This window comes from Heterocephalus glaber, unplaced genomic scaffold (genome assembly GCF_053883595.1).
Source record: "Heterocephalus glaber isolate CG9 unplaced genomic scaffold, H.glaber_assembly_v1.0 deba00001689, whole genome shotgun sequence".
In the NCBI taxonomy this organism is placed as follows: Eukaryota; Metazoa; Chordata; class Mammalia; order Rodentia; family Bathyergidae; genus Heterocephalus; species Heterocephalus glaber.
In genome coordinates, this window is record NW_028258414.1 from 13,009,658 (window position 1) to 13,027,163 (window position 17,506).

General features: G+C 41.8%; 1 protein-coding gene across 5 annotated transcripts in view; it reads left to right on the top strand.

Annotated features, from left to right (window-relative positions):
• Window positions 1–17,506, top strand: part of Thsd4 (thrombospondin type 1 domain containing 4) — a 576,439-nt gene that overhangs the window by 521,235 nt on the left and 37,698 nt on the right. For all 5 annotated transcript variants that reach the window (XM_087199195.1, XM_087199194.1, XM_087199196.1 and 2 more), the window contains 2 exons: window positions 14,102–14,277; window positions 16,712–16,808. In XM_087199195.1, the coding sequence (XP_087055321.1) occupies window positions 14,102–14,277; window positions 16,712–16,808 (273 nt within the window). The remainder of the gene's footprint in view (window positions 1–14,101; window positions 14,278–16,711; window positions 16,809–17,506) is intronic.

Below are 17,506 nucleotides of genomic sequence, written 5' to 3' on the forward strand. Positions count from 1 at the left end.
ACTTTTTATAGGAATTTTAGTTTCACAGCAAAATCAAGTAGAAGAAAGAGAGATTTCCCATTTACTCCTCTTCCTCACGTATCCATAGCTCCTCCACACCCATTGTTGTTTTTAAGAATTCTATATTTCGCTTGAAATGATTAATATTAACTCTAAGTAGACTATGACAAATTAGGTTTGTATATTATAATCCCTAGATGTCTTAGATATTTTCTCAGTGCTGGGACAAATGCCTCACACTCACAAGTTAAAGGAGGAGAGGTTTATTTTGGCTCACACTTTATGGGTTTCAGTCCATAGTCACCTGGCTCCAAGAAGACCAGCATGGAAGATGGACATCACAGAGAAGAAATAGTTCATGGTGTGGCAGATAGGAAGAAGTACGACTTCCTTCTTCTTTCCCCCTTTTATTCTATCCAGTCTGCAAGCCTATTGGTTGGTGCCACTCGCACCCATGGTGGGTCTTCCCTCTTCAATAAGTCCATTATACACACTTAGAACTGTGCTAAACCAATCAGTGGACTGATCCAGTATCACACTGCTGTAATCGAGTATCACACACTCGTGATCCAGTCACTCCCAAAAGCCCCACCTATGAGTGCATGAGGCTTTGGGGTGGGGGGCATCTAGATATACACCAGAACACCAGACTACAACTAAAAATTACTACAAAGAATTATGACTAAATATCCAGTAGGTAAATTATATTGAATACTCAAAATCATTCCAATCCAAAAGAAAAAAGGAAAAGGGAGAACAGAAAAACAAAAGAGACAAGAAGAACTCTAATAAAATAGTAGATTTATATCCAATCAGTAAGTGTTGTAAATATAGATCGTCTAAAATCATTAGATAAAGATAGATACTGTTAGATTAGATTGCAAAAGAAAACCCAATACTATGCTGCCCACAAGAAACTCATTCTAAATGTAATTAATGTACATATATTAAAAGTTAAATGGAAATATTAATCAAAAGAAAGCAGGGCCGGGGATTTAGCTCAGTGTTGCCGCCACCTATCCCACAAGCCCAAGGTCCCGAGTTCAATTCCCAGTACCAAAAAAACAAACAGAAAAGAAAGCAGTGGTGGATATATTAATATTACACAAATTAGAATTCAAAACAAGAAGAATTACCAGAGATAAAGGGACATTATATAATAATATAAAGGGAAATTAACAAGAAAATGTAGCAGACATAGATGCATCTGCACCTAAACAGCAAAGCTTCAAAATGCATCAGGCAAAAACTGGTAGCATGAAGGAGAAATGGGCAAGTCCACAATTCTACTTGCTGACTTTAGTGTTCCTTTCAAGATTATGTATGTTTCTGGTACCTTTGTCAAGAGTCAGTTGGGAATGTGTGGGTTCATTTCTGGACTTCTGTTCTTTTCCATTGGTCTCTGTGTCTGTTTTTATGCCACTACATCCTGGTTTGGGTTATGATGACTCTAGTATGACTTGAAATCAGGATGTAATGCCTCCAATTTTGTTCTTTTTATCCAGCATTGCTTTGGCTGTTCAGGGTCTTGTGCTTCCACCTGAATTTTAGAATTTTTTATGTAATTCTGTGAATAATGTCATTGATATTTTAATGGGAATTGCATTGTTACAAGTTTTCCCATACATTTTTCATATCTCTCAACAACCCCACTCCTAGATATTTACTGTAGAGAAATAAAAACATATCCACACAAAAACTTCCACATGAATGTTTCAAGCAGCTTACTTCTTTATCACCAAAAGCTGGAAACAACCCAGCTATCCCTCAACTGGAGAATAGAAGAACTGTGGCACATTTGTAAGATAGAATACTCAACAATGAAAAGATCGTACTTGATACATGCCATGTTGATTAATCACACATGCATTATGCTAAGTGAAGGAACAGAGATGCAACCACATGCTTCCATTTGTTATGATATCCCAGAAAAGACAAAACAGATACAGAGAACAGATCAGTGGTTGCCAAAGGATGAAAAGATTAACTACGAAGTGGTAACATAAGGGAATTGAGACTAATAAATTATAAAACATCAAGTTCATATCTGTAAAAGTTAATTATTGACCCAATACCATGATCATCATTAACATCTTGATCAATAATGAGGCAACCCAGGTTTCTCAAGCCAAGCCAACCCAAGAAGTTTAGTTTAAAGGGTGAAGTAACTATAATAAATGACTGGGGACATCTTAATCCAAGGTGCTGTCCATGCAGCCATTAGAATGCACACAGGGTCCCCCTGAGGAGGACAATTCACATGGTCTCCTTGCCAACCATGCAATCCTTACTGTTCCAGGACCATATGGTGGCTACACTCTAGCCCTCATGAACTGCCTTGGCCCTTCTTAGTGTTCTTCTCTTGAGACCCTTGTGTCCTCCACAGGGCTCCAGTAGTTACTGTATTGAGGTCCCTGTTCCCACGTGGCCCTCTGCCTCCCCTATGTTTCTTCTCCAATTGGAAGCTGTTATCCCTTGGGATTCCGTAAAGTCTGGCTCACAAAATCTTGCAGAATCTTAGATCTTATTAATGTCATACTTGAGGGTCTCCCATCTAGCTTGGAAGTATTATTTTGTTAGATTTGTGCATGGCTCTGTTGTAATATTTTTCAATCCTCTCCCATCACCATGACAACCAGGGCATCATCAAAGAACAATCAGTCTACAACTATAACCTTCGCCGCCAATTTGGAGATCAAAGTAGAATTTCACCATTAATTCTCTTGTCCTCTCCATATCCCAGAGAAATTCATTTCTCACCTCTGCCAACTGTAAAGAGATCATTTGAGCCATCTTAAATAGTAAGTGGGAAATGACTAAGGGTATTATTTCAGAAGGAAAGCATTGATGTTTTAGTGGAACTTGCTAGTTAAAAAGTTCATAGATAAATTGGATGTGAAACCTAAAAAGATTTATACTTGACAGTATCTCATAATCTGTGAGATGCTGCCATATCCAGTTCCCTACACTCTACTACTATATTTCCTTGTTCCAGTGTGAAATAGAAGGGTGGGCCATAGGAAAAAGCCAAGCACACATGGGATCAAGTCATGGCTCTGATGCTTATTTGCTACATGACTATTATCAAAGTACTTACATTTTCTGTATTCTCATCTGCAAAACCCTGTCCCACAAGATTGTGCAGACTAAATAAAGTAGTTTGCATAGCACTAGAGTGTAAGATCTATGAGGGCAAAGATATTTGGGTGTTGGGCATCTGTTTTGCCATATCCCCTGCTCCTAGGACAGTGTGTAGCATAGAAAAGGCAATCCCACTAACTATCTGTGAATGACCATGGGGTAGGTTTCAGGATGGGTGAAGACCTAAAATGGGCAAGTTTTAGAGATGTCTCTTGCATATAACATAATAAAATATAAAAGCAGAATTAATAAGATTAAATCTAGCAATTAGGATGCTTGCCTTGGGATAGATATAGATATAGATCTATATAGGTATAGATCTTCCTCATGTTTGTGCCCCATTTTTCACATATAGGTAAGTTTTAGGCTATTTGAAGTAAGAATATGCTTATGTGAACATCAGTGATCAGAGAGCATAGATTGGGTATCAGTCTCTTTCCTTTATATGTAACCATAGGTGTTATTTATAGCAACACAAAATGGACTAAGTTAGGAGGTCAGAAGCAGACCCTGAGAATTTTCATTTCTCACAAGTTCTTCGATGCTGCCAATGCTGCTGGCTGTAGGGATCACACTTTGAGGTCCGTGGCTCTCCACCTACACCAGTGTAACTGGACCCTGCCGCCTCTCACTGCTCAACATCCCAAGGGCAGGAGCGACAGTCCCCAGGTGGGGTCACATCCATGCTGAGCTCCACTTTGCTTTCCTTGACCCCCTTTGGAAATGGAATGAAAGCAGAGAAGTAAACAGTTAATATTCTTGGGAGTCTTGAGTGATTGATTACTCCTAGAGGAGAGGAAGAGACTTTATGGCTGAGAGAAGTATTGAAAAATAAAAAGTTCAGGAAGCAACTAGAGTGGATAAATGTAGCAAGGATGGCTCTGTGTTGGTGATTCTTAAGCTTGCCGATAGGGACATGAGAACTTATCCTACTTTGTTTACTTTTTGAACTTTTTATTAAGAAAAACTTTTTAAATTAAAATGAGATTATAGAGGAGCCCAGCAGAAGGTGCATAGAAGTATTATTTTAAATCCTCAAGCTGACTAGAGATAAATCCCCTCCTCTGCTGCTCCTTAGATTTTCCCAGTCAGCCCCTAGTAGCTTCAGAAGTAAGGAGTTAGCCCAAGGTGGTTCAACCACAGTCCACATTCACTTGAAATCTTGACTATTAGCTTCCAAATACGTGTTTGCCTTTTAGTTGGTATTCACTTGGTTCTATCTAAAAATGCTTCACACGATTATTTTCACAAACATGTTTCCTACCTGTTCAACTAGTATAGATGGCCAACTGCTGTCATTAGATGTAGTCCTGGGGGAGTATCATAGCTCAGCCATCAAAATCACTAAAGGGGAATTTCTTTCTTCTTTCCCAAAGGACATTAAAATTGATGTTCAGTTATTGTTGGAGTTTGTGAACTCAGAAAATATCCAATTTGACGTTCATTTGTGTCTCTACAACAAACCCTTATATGAACTTAACATCTAAAGAGATCATAATGTATTGTAGATTGACTGCTTCTGCCATTACCAATTCACTAGTTAGGCATGAATTAGTGCCACCATTTTAGATCCCTCAGCAACAGTGTCATGTTGGTTACAACTCTGGATGGCTTGCTTGGAATTCCCCCTCACAATCTTGGCATCTTTTTATGGATTCAAGCGTTTGCTTCAAATTTCCTATTTTTATTCACCAATTTTTATACTCAAAAGAATTAACTAAAACTCCAACATTGAGTGCCCTTTGGATTATATGGTACCCTGAACAGCAATGGAAATAAGTAGAGTTGTCAGACAAAGAAGTAGAAATAGCAAATAAATACATGAAAAAATGTTCAACATCACTGGTCATTCAAGAGATGCAAATGAAAACAACGCTGAGATTCCACCTCACTCCAGAAAGAATGGCTGCTATCATGAAATCAACCAATAACAAATGCTGGCGGGGCTGTGGGGAAAGAGGAACCCTGCTCCACTGCTGGTGGGAGTGTAGACTGGTGCAAGCACTGTGGAAATCACTATGGAGATAACTCAAAGAACTAGGACTGGAAGTCCCATTTGACCCCACTATTCCACTGCTGGGGATCTTCCCCAAAGAATTAAAAGAATCATACCACAGTGATATATGTGCACCCATGTTCATAGGAGCACAGTTTGTAATAGCTAAAACTTGGAAACAGCCCAAATTCCCATCAACTGGAGACTGGATAAAGAAAATGTGGTGTTTTTATAAAATGGAGTACTACTCAGCCATAAAAAATGAGAAATTAGAGACATTTATAGCTAAGTGGATGCACATTGAGGCCATACTCTTAAGTGAAATAAATAGGACACACATGAATAAATACCTAATAGTTTCTCTGGTGTGAGAAACTGAAAGTGTAAATAAGGACTAAATGTATAATAGGTAATGTGAAATAGGAAGAAAAGGGGCAAAGGGGAAGGAAGTGGGAGGGCTAGGGGAAAGGATAGAAGGGAATGGGATTAATATGAGAAAATGGAAAAATAGGAACAAAATCTTTGTAAATAGGGAGGAATGGAGGGGTTGAAGGAAGGGCTGGGCAAGGGTGAAAAATAAGAATCAAGAGAAACTATGTAAAGGTGCAAATTTCCAATAATGAATGTCATTATATTGTATACCTAAAATGTACCATTGATTAGAATGAATAATCGATAATGCAAAATAGGAAGAAAAGGTCCAAAGGGGTAGGGTTAGTGGGAGGGACAGGGGAAAGGAAAGAAGGGAAAGGAAAAATGATGAGAAATGGAAATCAAGGCTTTGTAAATAGGGAAGGGTGGAGGGCATGAAGGGAGGGCTAGGAATGGGGAAAAAATAAGAACCAAGATGCATTATGTAAAGGTACAATTCCCAATGAGAAATGTAATTGTGTTGTATACCTACAATGTACCAATAAGAGAATTTAATTAAAAAAAAAAGAAATAAGTAGAGTTGTTTGTTTATGTATTTTTTAAAATTAGAGCATGTACTTAGAGCAGAATATGGAAGTCTATGGGAGAAGGGGGTGTAAAATCAAAGAAAAAATTTTTTGGTTCGTAGTGTAGTAAAATTTAAAACACTGGTTGTCCCATAATCTTGAAAATCAGCTATTCTTGCTTATTCCCCAGTGTCATCCCATATTAGCCACAGGCTTGGTATTAAGGATTTGGAATTAGGCCCTGGGCTTTTTCTTCTATTTAGAGTAGATCTGTTTAATTTTAAAACTCTGCTTCAAATATTGGTGTTTTACTCAGATGCAAGCCAATCTAAATACCCATCAGTCCACAACCACCAAATAGTACAATCCTGAAGCTCACAACATAAATTAGGTAATAGGGATCTGAATTCATTTCCTAGGGCTGCCATAACACAATGCCACAAACTATGGGGGGAGCCGGAACACAGCAGAAACTCACTCGTTCACGTTCTGGAGCCCAGCACTCGAAATCAAGGTGTCAGCAGAACTGGCTGCTTTGTGGGAGCCTGGAAGGAGGCTCGGTCCCATGCCTGCCTGTGAGCTGCCCAGGCTTGTTGGCGATCCTTGGCATTCCTTGGCTTGCGGCTACTTAACCCCATTCCAGTGGCTGCTGAACTCCAGTCCCTGCCTATGTCATCCCTTCCAGCATCACTACCACAGGACTCCCCTTCTCCAGCTACCCCAGTCCACTACCCCTCCAAGGTCACATTCCTTTCTGACTCTGCCTTTGTCCGTGCCATTCTTTGTCCCCAAGTGTCTTTTCCTTGTCTTCTGTCTGGTAAACCGCTTCTTATGTTGTAGATCCCTGTTAAACACCACCATCCAGAGATCTCTGCACCCCATTGGAATGTCACCAGCCTCTCTGTGTTGCTCCCTGGGAACTCCCAACGTCATGGACTGATGCCTAATACTTCTTTGCCCAGTTTATTTTCTTACTTAAACCATAGATGGGATCTATTTCATGGAACTTATTTGAGGCTTTAAAACACACCAACTTTCTTGCAAGTTGGTAAGTATTCAAAGGAAATTTGGAGTCAAAGTACATTAAATGTTCTAATATATTAAAGAATGAGACATAGATATCCTTAGCTACAAGTTACCAATGCAATAAGAACAAAGCCTTGGCGTTTTCCTTTAAACTCCTGACAACCTGTGATTATAGAGTACCAAAAAGAAAACCAATCTTCCTCTGATACTCTCTGATTTCTACTCCAAATGTGTTACATCACCTGTAGAAAATCACACAGGTTCGAGTCTATCCAAACACAAAGTGCCAAAGTGAATCTGAACTAAAATATTGCTATTATGATGTGTGTGTATTTGTTTAACAGAAACCATAACTTGGGTATTATATCAAACTGGACCTAGTCTGCCTAAGAAAATATTTGCTTTTTGTTATTGTTATTGTTGTTGTTGTTGTTGTTAATAGAATTTTTATGCATCACTGTACATGTTTATCATTTTGGTCCAAAAGAAAGGAGGACATTTTTGAGATTAGAATTCTTAAGTAGAAATATCCAGATGTGAGCAATACCCCTTGGCAGTCTATGGATACCTTCTTAGAACCATGTTTCAAATTCACAAAATAAAACATGGAAGAACACAAAGGAAACCAATTATATTGAAATGTGGTTATAAAAATATTTTTGAAAAATAATTTTGCCGGATAATAACATGTGTTTTTTCACATTAAAATAGGAGATCCCTTGGAGGGTCTAATACTTACTATAATTTCAGAGTCATGATGAGTTTTAAATACTGTTTAAAAATAGCTATACCATCTGCAATATTATATGAATGCATATGTGATTTCAATTGGTTACAAAGTCCCATACTGCATACAACTGTAGCTTGTTACTGATATTCATAATAGAAGAAGATGGTAGATTTGTGATGGAAGTTGGTGAAAATAAAGATGGATTCACAGACCCCTCCAATTTGGTCGTCTGAAATGAATAGTTGTGTTCCATTTTCAGGATGTCCACATTAGCTGACATATTCTGAGACTCCTGTGGCGGGTCAGCCACGCTCAGGTTTCCATGGAAGCCCACAGACCAGACAGAAGCAGCAAAGGAGCCAGGCTTCAGACCTTCACCCAGTGTCCTGGTGTAGCCAGTGATCAATGACCTCTCTGACCTTGGACTGGTTTTGCTGCCTCCCCAGTAGAACTGCTAAAGCACTAAGAAGCTTGGGGCTCTGTAGCTAGGAAGAACTTAACCTTCATTTTACAAAAGAAGAAGCAGACATCTAGGTCACGGTGAGCTATTTGCTGTGAGGAAGCCACATTCTTTGTTTGATTATGGGAGCAAGTGGTTTGATCATCATGAGTGGGATCAAGGATAAGAGAATCAGGGCTTGTGTCTACATGGTCCGATCAAGATATATAGTGAATGTTTACACATTTAAAATTATGACAGTAAAAGACACATCGTCATTAAATCCCCCTCAAAATACTCCCCCTCACTTCAAATACATACACTTATCCCATCTTTCTTGCTACTTTCTGAAGCAGTTCTGGGAGTCTTGTTTTGTGAGTGTCTTTGTGAGGTGTGATCAAAAATGCAATGAGTGCTGCAGCTCAGCGCCATCCAGCAGAAAGACAGTCTCATAAAAACATTCCCGTGTGTCTTCATCCACCTTTTTCACCAAATCTGCCAACATGTGACTTCTGACTCTTAGCCAAAGTCAAAATGACTATGGAAAGTAAACATTTTGAATCGATTCGGAACATTGAGCCATCATAGGACAACTAAAGACACTCACAAAAGAGGACTTCTGAAACTGCTTCAGAAAAGTGGTAAGAAGGATGGAATACTGTATGTGTGTTCAAAGTGAGGGGAAGCATTCTGAGGGGAATTAATGGCCATGTGTCTTTTACTGTAATGCAGTTTCTAAAATTTAAATTCACTATATTTTTTTCATACCTCATATAAACTATTCCCATATGAATCTTAGAGAAGAGCACTTTTGGTACAAATAGTTTAGGCCAACTGGCTACTGAAAACTGGAATAAACCCCAGATTTCCTTGTGTTGGCATAGCGCAAAGGTTGCCTTCCAAACAGACTGTGCCAAAGCTTGGTCTCCGTGGACACAGCCTCTAGTGAGAGCCATGCATCTTCAGTGAAATAGTCCTGGATGCAACCACTACCCCCAAAACTGTAGCAGACATGTCAGTTGTAGAAGCAGCTGTTTTCTAAATATAAGGTCAGGTAGAGGCTAGATATGGAACCGTTTCTGAGGCCAACCCCTGGGCATACAAAATTAGGACCATTTTGCTAAAAATCTGATTCTTAAAAAATGATCTGTTATGGGGTATGGTTAAAGATTCATCTAAACCTGTAGAGAAGGCATAAGAGTAACAGCAGTCAGTGGTCAAAAGGTTCAGAGTCCCCATTTTTTTATTCCCTACAGCAGCTCTTGCAGTTTTCTCCTGCACAGTATTTCAAATGATTCTTCAATGGGCTTTTTGGTTTCCAGATAATAACTGCTTCTACAGAATTGCCATTCCCAGCAATAAAATCCTAGCCAGAAACTACCTCAATTCTGAGCTTTTGATGCTTTGAATGGGATTTTAAGGAGAAGCTGTGAAATAGAGAAAATGACTATTCCCTGCAGGAGTATTTCAGCTTGTACCATGTCCTTTATACAGTTAAAACTGTTTAAGCTTTAATGAAGATAATCCATGCATATGGTAAGATAATTTTTAAATGGTAGTAAGAAAATAAAGTAGGAAATAAATCTCCCTTCTTGTCTCCCACCACAGCCTAAGTTCCCATATGTTAACTTTTATGACTGTGCTTTTCTAAACAGTTTTATATGCAAATATTATGTATGTGTTTTTATTAAAAAGTATACACAGGGGCCGGGGATTTAGCTCAGTGGTGCTGCACCTACCTTGCAAGCCCAAGGTCCTGAGTTCCATCCCTAGTACCAGAAAAAAAAAGTATACACAAATTAAATCATACCAAATACACCATTATGCTTTTCTGTTTCCTTTAAAAATGTATCCTGGAGTTCTTTCCACACCCACATATACAGACCCATCTCATTGTTTGCAGGGCACTCGGTCTTCCATTGGGTGGGTGTCCAGTGTTACAAGTTACTTAAGAAACTCTTTACTGGTGGACATTTGAGTTGATTTTGGGTTTTCTCTATTTTAAAAAATCTGCAGGGGTTGGGGGTATAGCTCAGTGGTAGAGCATGAACTGGGTTTACCCCATGCCCAGGGTTCGATTCCCAATTTGAAAAAAAAAAGAGAGAGATCTTTGTCACAAACACTTTTGTATACTTGTAGAAGTCTACTGCTTAAGTAGTTTCCTGGAAGTTGCATTTCGGGGTCGGAGTATATGGGCATTTAAAGTTCTGCCAGTGTAATCAGATTGCCCTTCAACGTGGCTGGGTCGGTTTACATTCTCACCAGCCGTGTTGCGGGTTCTTGCTTGCTTTCACACCTGGCAACACTGACAGCATTACATTTTTTTAAAATGTTTTCCAGTCTAGTGGCTCAAAAAATATCTCATGGTGGTTTTGATTTGCATTTCTTAGATTATAAGTAAGGCAGAGAAAATTTTCATTTGCTTATGGAATACTTGTACTTGGTTTTCTGTGAATTGCCTATTTATTATTCTTTGCCTGTCTTTGTTTTTGGGCTCTTTGCCTTTTTCTGCCAAGTATACTTATATTCAGCAAATGTATATTCAATTCTTACTATGTGGGGAGCACCTTGTTGGGCCTGAGAGCTACAGCAGTGAATAAACACCACTGTCTTTGCCCTTGTGGAGTTTACAGTGAACTAGGAGTCAAATATTAATCAAATAATTATCGGGATGGGCATATGAACAAACTGAGGAAAAAGCCTGAAAGGAAACCCATGCATCTCTTAGAGCATGTGAGGAAAGAGACAGACTGGACCAGGCGGGAGAAGACTTCCCCAGAGAAGCCACCATCCGGGAATGGACCGGATGTGGAGTTGAGGCGTGTGTTTCCAGAAGAAGGGACTGCATGTGGAGGGAACACGATGTGTTACATGAGCTAATGCCCTCAAGGAGAGCACGGAGAGAAGAGAGCCAATGGCCCAGATAAGACTGGGCCACATCACCAGGGTCCATCCAATATTGGGACTTGCTTTTTCTATCCCTGAGCAGCCAAAAGCCACAGGAGAAGTTTGAGCCATAGTGGTGATCTAATCTGAATTCTGAAAAACTTGTTCTGTGTGAAATGAAAAGAAAGAGAGAGACCAACGAGAAGGTCCTTTAATTGGGCCAGATGAGATCTGTGGTACCTTGACCCTAGCAAAGAAGCTGAGAAGTCACAGGTGGGTCCAAGAAATATGGAGGAGGTTAAGTAAAATGTAATGATGGATCAGATACGGGGAGAAGGAAGGGAGTAGGTGTCTAGGATGAGTCCCAGGCTTCTGATTAGATGGAAGAGGATACCAGTGCTGAGATAAGAAATGCTGCAAGAGGACCAGCATGGGCTCAGGAGACACCAAGTGAAGCCATCAAATAGGCAAGTAGATACCAAAGTCTGAGGCCAGAGGCAAGTCTGGCCTGGAAAATAAATCCAGAAATCATTAGCAGAGACTAATGGAAGTCACTGCAGATGAAATTGCTCATGAAAGGAATATAGAGCCCACAGCAGGTCTACTTTTAATCCTTAAGGAAGTGTAACATTTAATGGCCACTGAGAAAAATAAAGCAGAAAAGAAAACAGATGAACAGGCTGAGAGCTGGAGGGAAGTAGGCTGGGGGTGGGCGTCCCAGAAGCAGGTAGGACCCCTTGATACTAATCCATCCAGTAATCGGGGGCCTGGAAAATGGCCATTGGATTTAGCAACATGAGGTCCTAGTGACATTAGTTTGATTTTGGGGAGGGGTTGCTTTGTTTTCATCATACTGGGAACTAGGGGTGAATCCAGTATCTTCACACTGAGCTACATCTTCAGCCCATTTGTTAATCTTTTATTTCAAAACAGCATCTTGCTAAGTCACTAAGATGCCTAATCTAAGCTTGCTCTTGCCATCCTCCTGCTTCAGCCTCCCAGAATGCCCTGCTTTGTTTGAATTTCTTTAATGGAATGATGGGGCATGAGTCAGATTGGAGGTGGTTGAGGAATTAGTGGGAAGTACGGAAACACTGTCTGGACCACTCTCAAGAAATGTGATTCTTGGGCCGGGGATTTAGCTCAGTGGTTCCATCACCTGCCATGCAAGCTCAAGGTCCAGAGTTCAATCACTGGTACCAAAAGAAAAAAGAAATGTGATTCTTAATTTTTATAAAAAAGTAAACCCAACCCTAAGCCTATTCTTCCTATCTTGATTTTTTTTTTCTACTCAGTAAGCTGATTTGGTTTTATAACTCAGGATTCAGAGGTCCCAGTTGTGATCTCCCAGTAGCCATGGCAATAAGCCAGCTACACTGGAGTGTGCAGGAAAAATGCCTTGGAGACTGTCCTGCCTCTTCATGAAGCTCTGTCTCTGCAGGCCAGGTCTCCAGGAAGGCCCATCCAAGACACACTGCTGCAAAAAGGTTTAAGAAAAAACAGAATATTTTTGTAACACCTGCTAAAATTTTTAAGGAGAAACAGGGTCTGGGATTTGCACAGTAAAACATGATAAGCCACAAATTGATCATTGTTGAAGCTGGGTGCTGCTGTATGTTCTCTCTACTTTTGTTTATGCATAAATTTTTCCATAATAAATGATTATTATTAAATTTAGGTATTCTGTGAAATGAGGGTACAAAGAGCCCGTGGCCATCACAGATCCTCTCGGCCCACAGGTCCATAATGTCCAACGTGGCATTGAAGAGCTTCTCTAAACCCAAGCCATTGGCTTGTGGCTTCCGAGTGCCAATGTCACTCTAGATTTTCTACCTTCAAATACCGCCGTTTCTTCTCCTGCTAACCCAAACACCTTGTTCCATGTCCTTCTCCTTTCTCACTTCCCTTCTGGGTGTGGACTCCAAAGCACAGATCTGTGTCTCCTGATCGTTGTAAAGCTGAACCTGTTCCCTTGGAACCAATCTCTGGAAACGAAGCTAATAACATCTGCTTAGCAGTGTCACTGGGAGTGCAGTTACCTGGGGTGCCGGAGGATCTAATGCAGCCCACAGCCTCCAATACCCATAAAAGCCAGGAAGGATCAGAAATGGATGAACCTGACCAAGTGTAGAAGAAAACCATGTGACCCTCTTGGCCTATCCTTAGCTTTGCCATAGACATACAAGAAAACGTACGAGAAGAATTATAAGAAAAACTCTATTTCATGAGGAAAAAATGCGAATATGATAACAAATGATATAAACCATCTGTATTCGTGAACTGAGGCCTAGCCTCACTGTGGAGGAGTCACAGGGAGTAGGGGGTGGGGTAACCTGTAGCACGCAGCTCCCCTTGAAGAAGGCAGTTCTGCCAGGCTCCAGCTGCTGGGTGCCAGGAGGGAGTGAGGAGCCAATGTTAACATGTCTTCCTGTTTTACAAGAAAAGCTAGAACCCTAAATTTTTTACGTGAAATCTCCCAATTCTTACCTTTAGGCTCAATTATTTAAAAAAAGAAAAAATATTACAAAAGCCAAACTAAGCCCTTCTCTGGGCCAAAATCAGCCCCTGGGCTACCCGTGTGCAACCTCTCACCTAGCTAATATGTGTAATATCAACTAGTTCCTCTCTCCCACTATGTAATCTTTCCCCCAACTTTCTTCTTTCCCTTTCATGTTCCAATCCTTCTCTCCTAACCACTACCATCCTTCATTTCTGTTCTGAGTCCAAGTGACAGAGAGGACCAGAGTGGGGAAAGCAATAAAGCCCAAGGAGAGGTACTCTGGGTGCCTAGTCATGGCCCAGGGCCTCCTTGGGTGCCTGGCACGTGCTGGGCTAGCAGGAAACCCTGGACGGTTGAATGAATATGCCCATTGCCTGGAGAGTCAGTTCTGTTTCTTGTACGCACTCTGGGCTCACCAGAGGAACTGTCTCCTTTTTCTCAACAGCCTTGCGAAGTCGTTCTGGCCGCTCCATCATCAATGGGAACTGGGCGATTGACCGTCCCGGGAAATACGAGGGTGGAGGGACCATGTTCACCTACAAACGTCCCAATGAGATTTCGAGCACCGCTGGAGAGTCCTTTCTGGCCGAAGGTCCCACTAACGAGATCTTGGATGTCTACGTGAGTTTGCATGTTTCTGGACTATTCTCTGGATTTCATGTTGTTTGCTTCCAAGGAACACACTGAGAACAAATAAGCAACATATCATTGCCCCAGTTCCATAAAATCATGTGTGCAGAGCCCACATTTGAGGTACCCCTTAAATGCTTGGCAGTCATCTTTGCCATTTACCTCTGAATGTACCTAGCCCATAGATACCTTAAACTCTCCCAGATGCTTGTTACCCTCAGACTTTATTTGATCCAGTAAAACCAATTTTACTTGTTGAACCAAATCAGAGGCAAATATATCCTCTATTTCATGAGCACTGGGGGCTCCTCCGGGCACTTTCCAATTAGTGCTAATTTGGCATATTTTCTCTTCATGGCAAAAGAAAGCAAATGCCTTGTGCGAGACAAGACCACTTCAAACTCTATTACAGCAAATGAAGAAACGAGTACCATAGCCCACTCCAGATAAAACAGTAAAGCTCAGAGTGACAACACCAAGGTTTACTAGAAGTTGTAAACTAAAATGTTAAGTTGCCCATGGGTTAAAAATAATCCCTATTTTTAAAGGAAACCATTAGAATCCAGTCTTCTGAAAAGATCAGGGAATAAAGGGTGACAAGAAATAAGAGCTAAAAATAACGTTTGGATAGAGAGAATGAGCTCACCCATAAATACACATTCTCTCGTTGTCCCCAAAGCCAGGTTAGTCTATGTGACATTTGCTGTGTCAGAGTTTTAGAAATATTAATTGCATTATGATTACTTCTCCAACTATATAGTTCTGAGTCCATTCCTCCTGGGTGTAGTGGACTAGAAATTACAAAGGAAGCCTTGTTATAGTTAATTTGGGGTATTTTTTTAGGCTGTCCACTCGGTTGGTTAACTCCGGGTAAATTTTGAATGGTATCAGAGGTAAAGACAAGGTTGTTGAAGGCCTGCTGTGGGTGGTCTGGGAAAGGCAGCCAACAATAATTTCACAAATGGGATTGGGCTCGTATTGGCGGAATGAAAGGGAAGGAGTAAGAGATTGTGTGGAAAGGGAAGTGAGGGGGGGATTGGGGTAGACAGCGGGAGCCTGAGGTCCCACAACTGTGTCCCTTGGCAGTTCTGTGCTCAGTATCAAGTTCCTGCTGCACCCAGGAGTTGGTGCAAGTTCCTAGGGGAAGCACCTAGGGCTGCTTCTGGGTGCCTGCCTCTGGGTGACTGTTGGCATGGGAACCCATTTCTCAAGTCAGGAGGGGTGAGAGACAGTAACATAAATGGAAGACTCAGCACATTCCTCCTCATACAGGGTCCCAGAGACACTTGTAGGTTGACAGAGTTAAGAACCAGCTGTGGTTCTCATCTCCTCCTTCTCCAAATGAAGAAATCGAGATCTGTGGGATTCAAGGCCATGCTCTGAGTCTCACAGCTGGTCAGCAACAGAGCTGCTTCATAAAGCAGTCCAGAAATAAATAGCAAACATGGCAGCATCCCCTTGCTCAGCTCCTGTTTCCGGGTTACATTCGTGTCCCATGGCCCTGTGTAGCCCACCTCCCTCCCCCATGACAGCCATGGCCATGAAAGACTTCATGCTGCATGGCCAACAGGGAGACATTTAGAAAATAGATGCTCATTTCTAATTTGTGTTTTTGTTCGGACGCCGTCCAGCTGCCAATTTCCACAGCCCTGCGGGGCTTGTTGCTGGCTCTCCCGGTTTGAGAGAATGTGACCCAAGGATGCTTACTTCTCATATTCCTGTTTCTCTGACCTGGTCTCTCCGTGGACCTGGGGCTTTCTGTGGAGGCAGAACCCTGAGATCCAACAAGGGAGAGGGCTGGGGCCAACCTTGAGCCAGCCTCTCTGGCCAAGTGCAGGACTTGAAAGGACCCTAATGTCCCAGCCCCACTCTGCCAAGGATGTCTCAGCCTTGTTTGTCTGACTCTGTCTCACCACCTAGTGTTCGAACCAATTTTCCTGCAGTGTAAATACATTTATCTACTTGGGACATTTAGAGCCAAACCTACTCCAAGGTAGAGGATGTCTGAGAGCCAGAAGAAAAGATCTGCTACTGTTACTTCCAGCTTCCTACTTGGAATTTCTAAAAGCTTGACTCATGGTGTAATGGTCTTCTGATTCACTCAAGGATTAAATTCTTCATTCTTCAAAAGCACATGATGAGCCTGGCATAGTGGTGCATACCTGTAGTCCCAGCTACTCCAGAGGCTGAGGCAGGGAGATCACAAGTTTGAGGCCAACCGGAGTAACTTAGCAAGACCCTGTCTCCAGAAAAAAAAAGTGCAAATAAGCAATTGGTGAGACCCCATCTGGAAATTGCACCATTTAATTTGTCACAGGTTTGCTAAGAGTACTAGGTTGCCACCTATGCTGTTGAAACCTAGGCCAGCAGGAAAGGGGCCTTGCATGGGTGCTGACTGCAGTGACATTGCCTTTTCTGTCACCAGATGATACACCAACAGCCCAACCCCGGCGTGCACTACGAATACATCATCATGGGCACAAATGCCATCAGCCCGCAGGTGCCACCTCAGAGGAGACCAGGTAGGATTCTTGTTTTGCCACCAAGCACTTCAAGTCACTTCCCTTAAGGCTTCTCTCTCTCTCCCTCTCTCTCTCTTGTGCCTCCGCCCTCTGTCTCTCAAGCAGTGCAGAGAAAATCCACGTAGAGTCAGTGGGTCTCGATATCAGAGCATGCTATGTGTTCATCCAGGCCTCCCTAATGAGACTGTTTCATGCTCTGTGCTTGATTTAAAGGGGGAGCGAAGTCCTCACCCACCTTTCCAATCCTTTTTTGAGGTGTCTTACATTCATTTCCTGTTGCTGCAGTAGCAAAGTACCTCCAGTCTAGCTGCTCAGAACGAGACACATTCACTGTCTTATTGTTCAGAGTCTGATGGGTTTCACAAGACCAAAATCAAGGTATCAGCAGTGCCATCCTCATCGCTCCGGGGGAGAGCCTGCTTCCTTCCCGCTTCCAGCTTCTGGGGGTCCCTGGCTTCCTTGGTTCCTGGCCCCTTCCTCCAGCTTCCAAGCTAGCAGGGTGGCACCTTCCAGTCTGTCTCCTCTGACTCTGGTTTCTTCCATCACCACATCTCCTTCTCTGCTTCTCATCTTCCTGCCTCTCTCCTTTCCAGGGTCCTTTAAGATCACCCGTGGCCTAGCCAGACAATCTGTCCATGTCAAAATCCTTCATTTAATCACATCTGCACAATCCCTTCTGCCACATAAGGTCACAGATT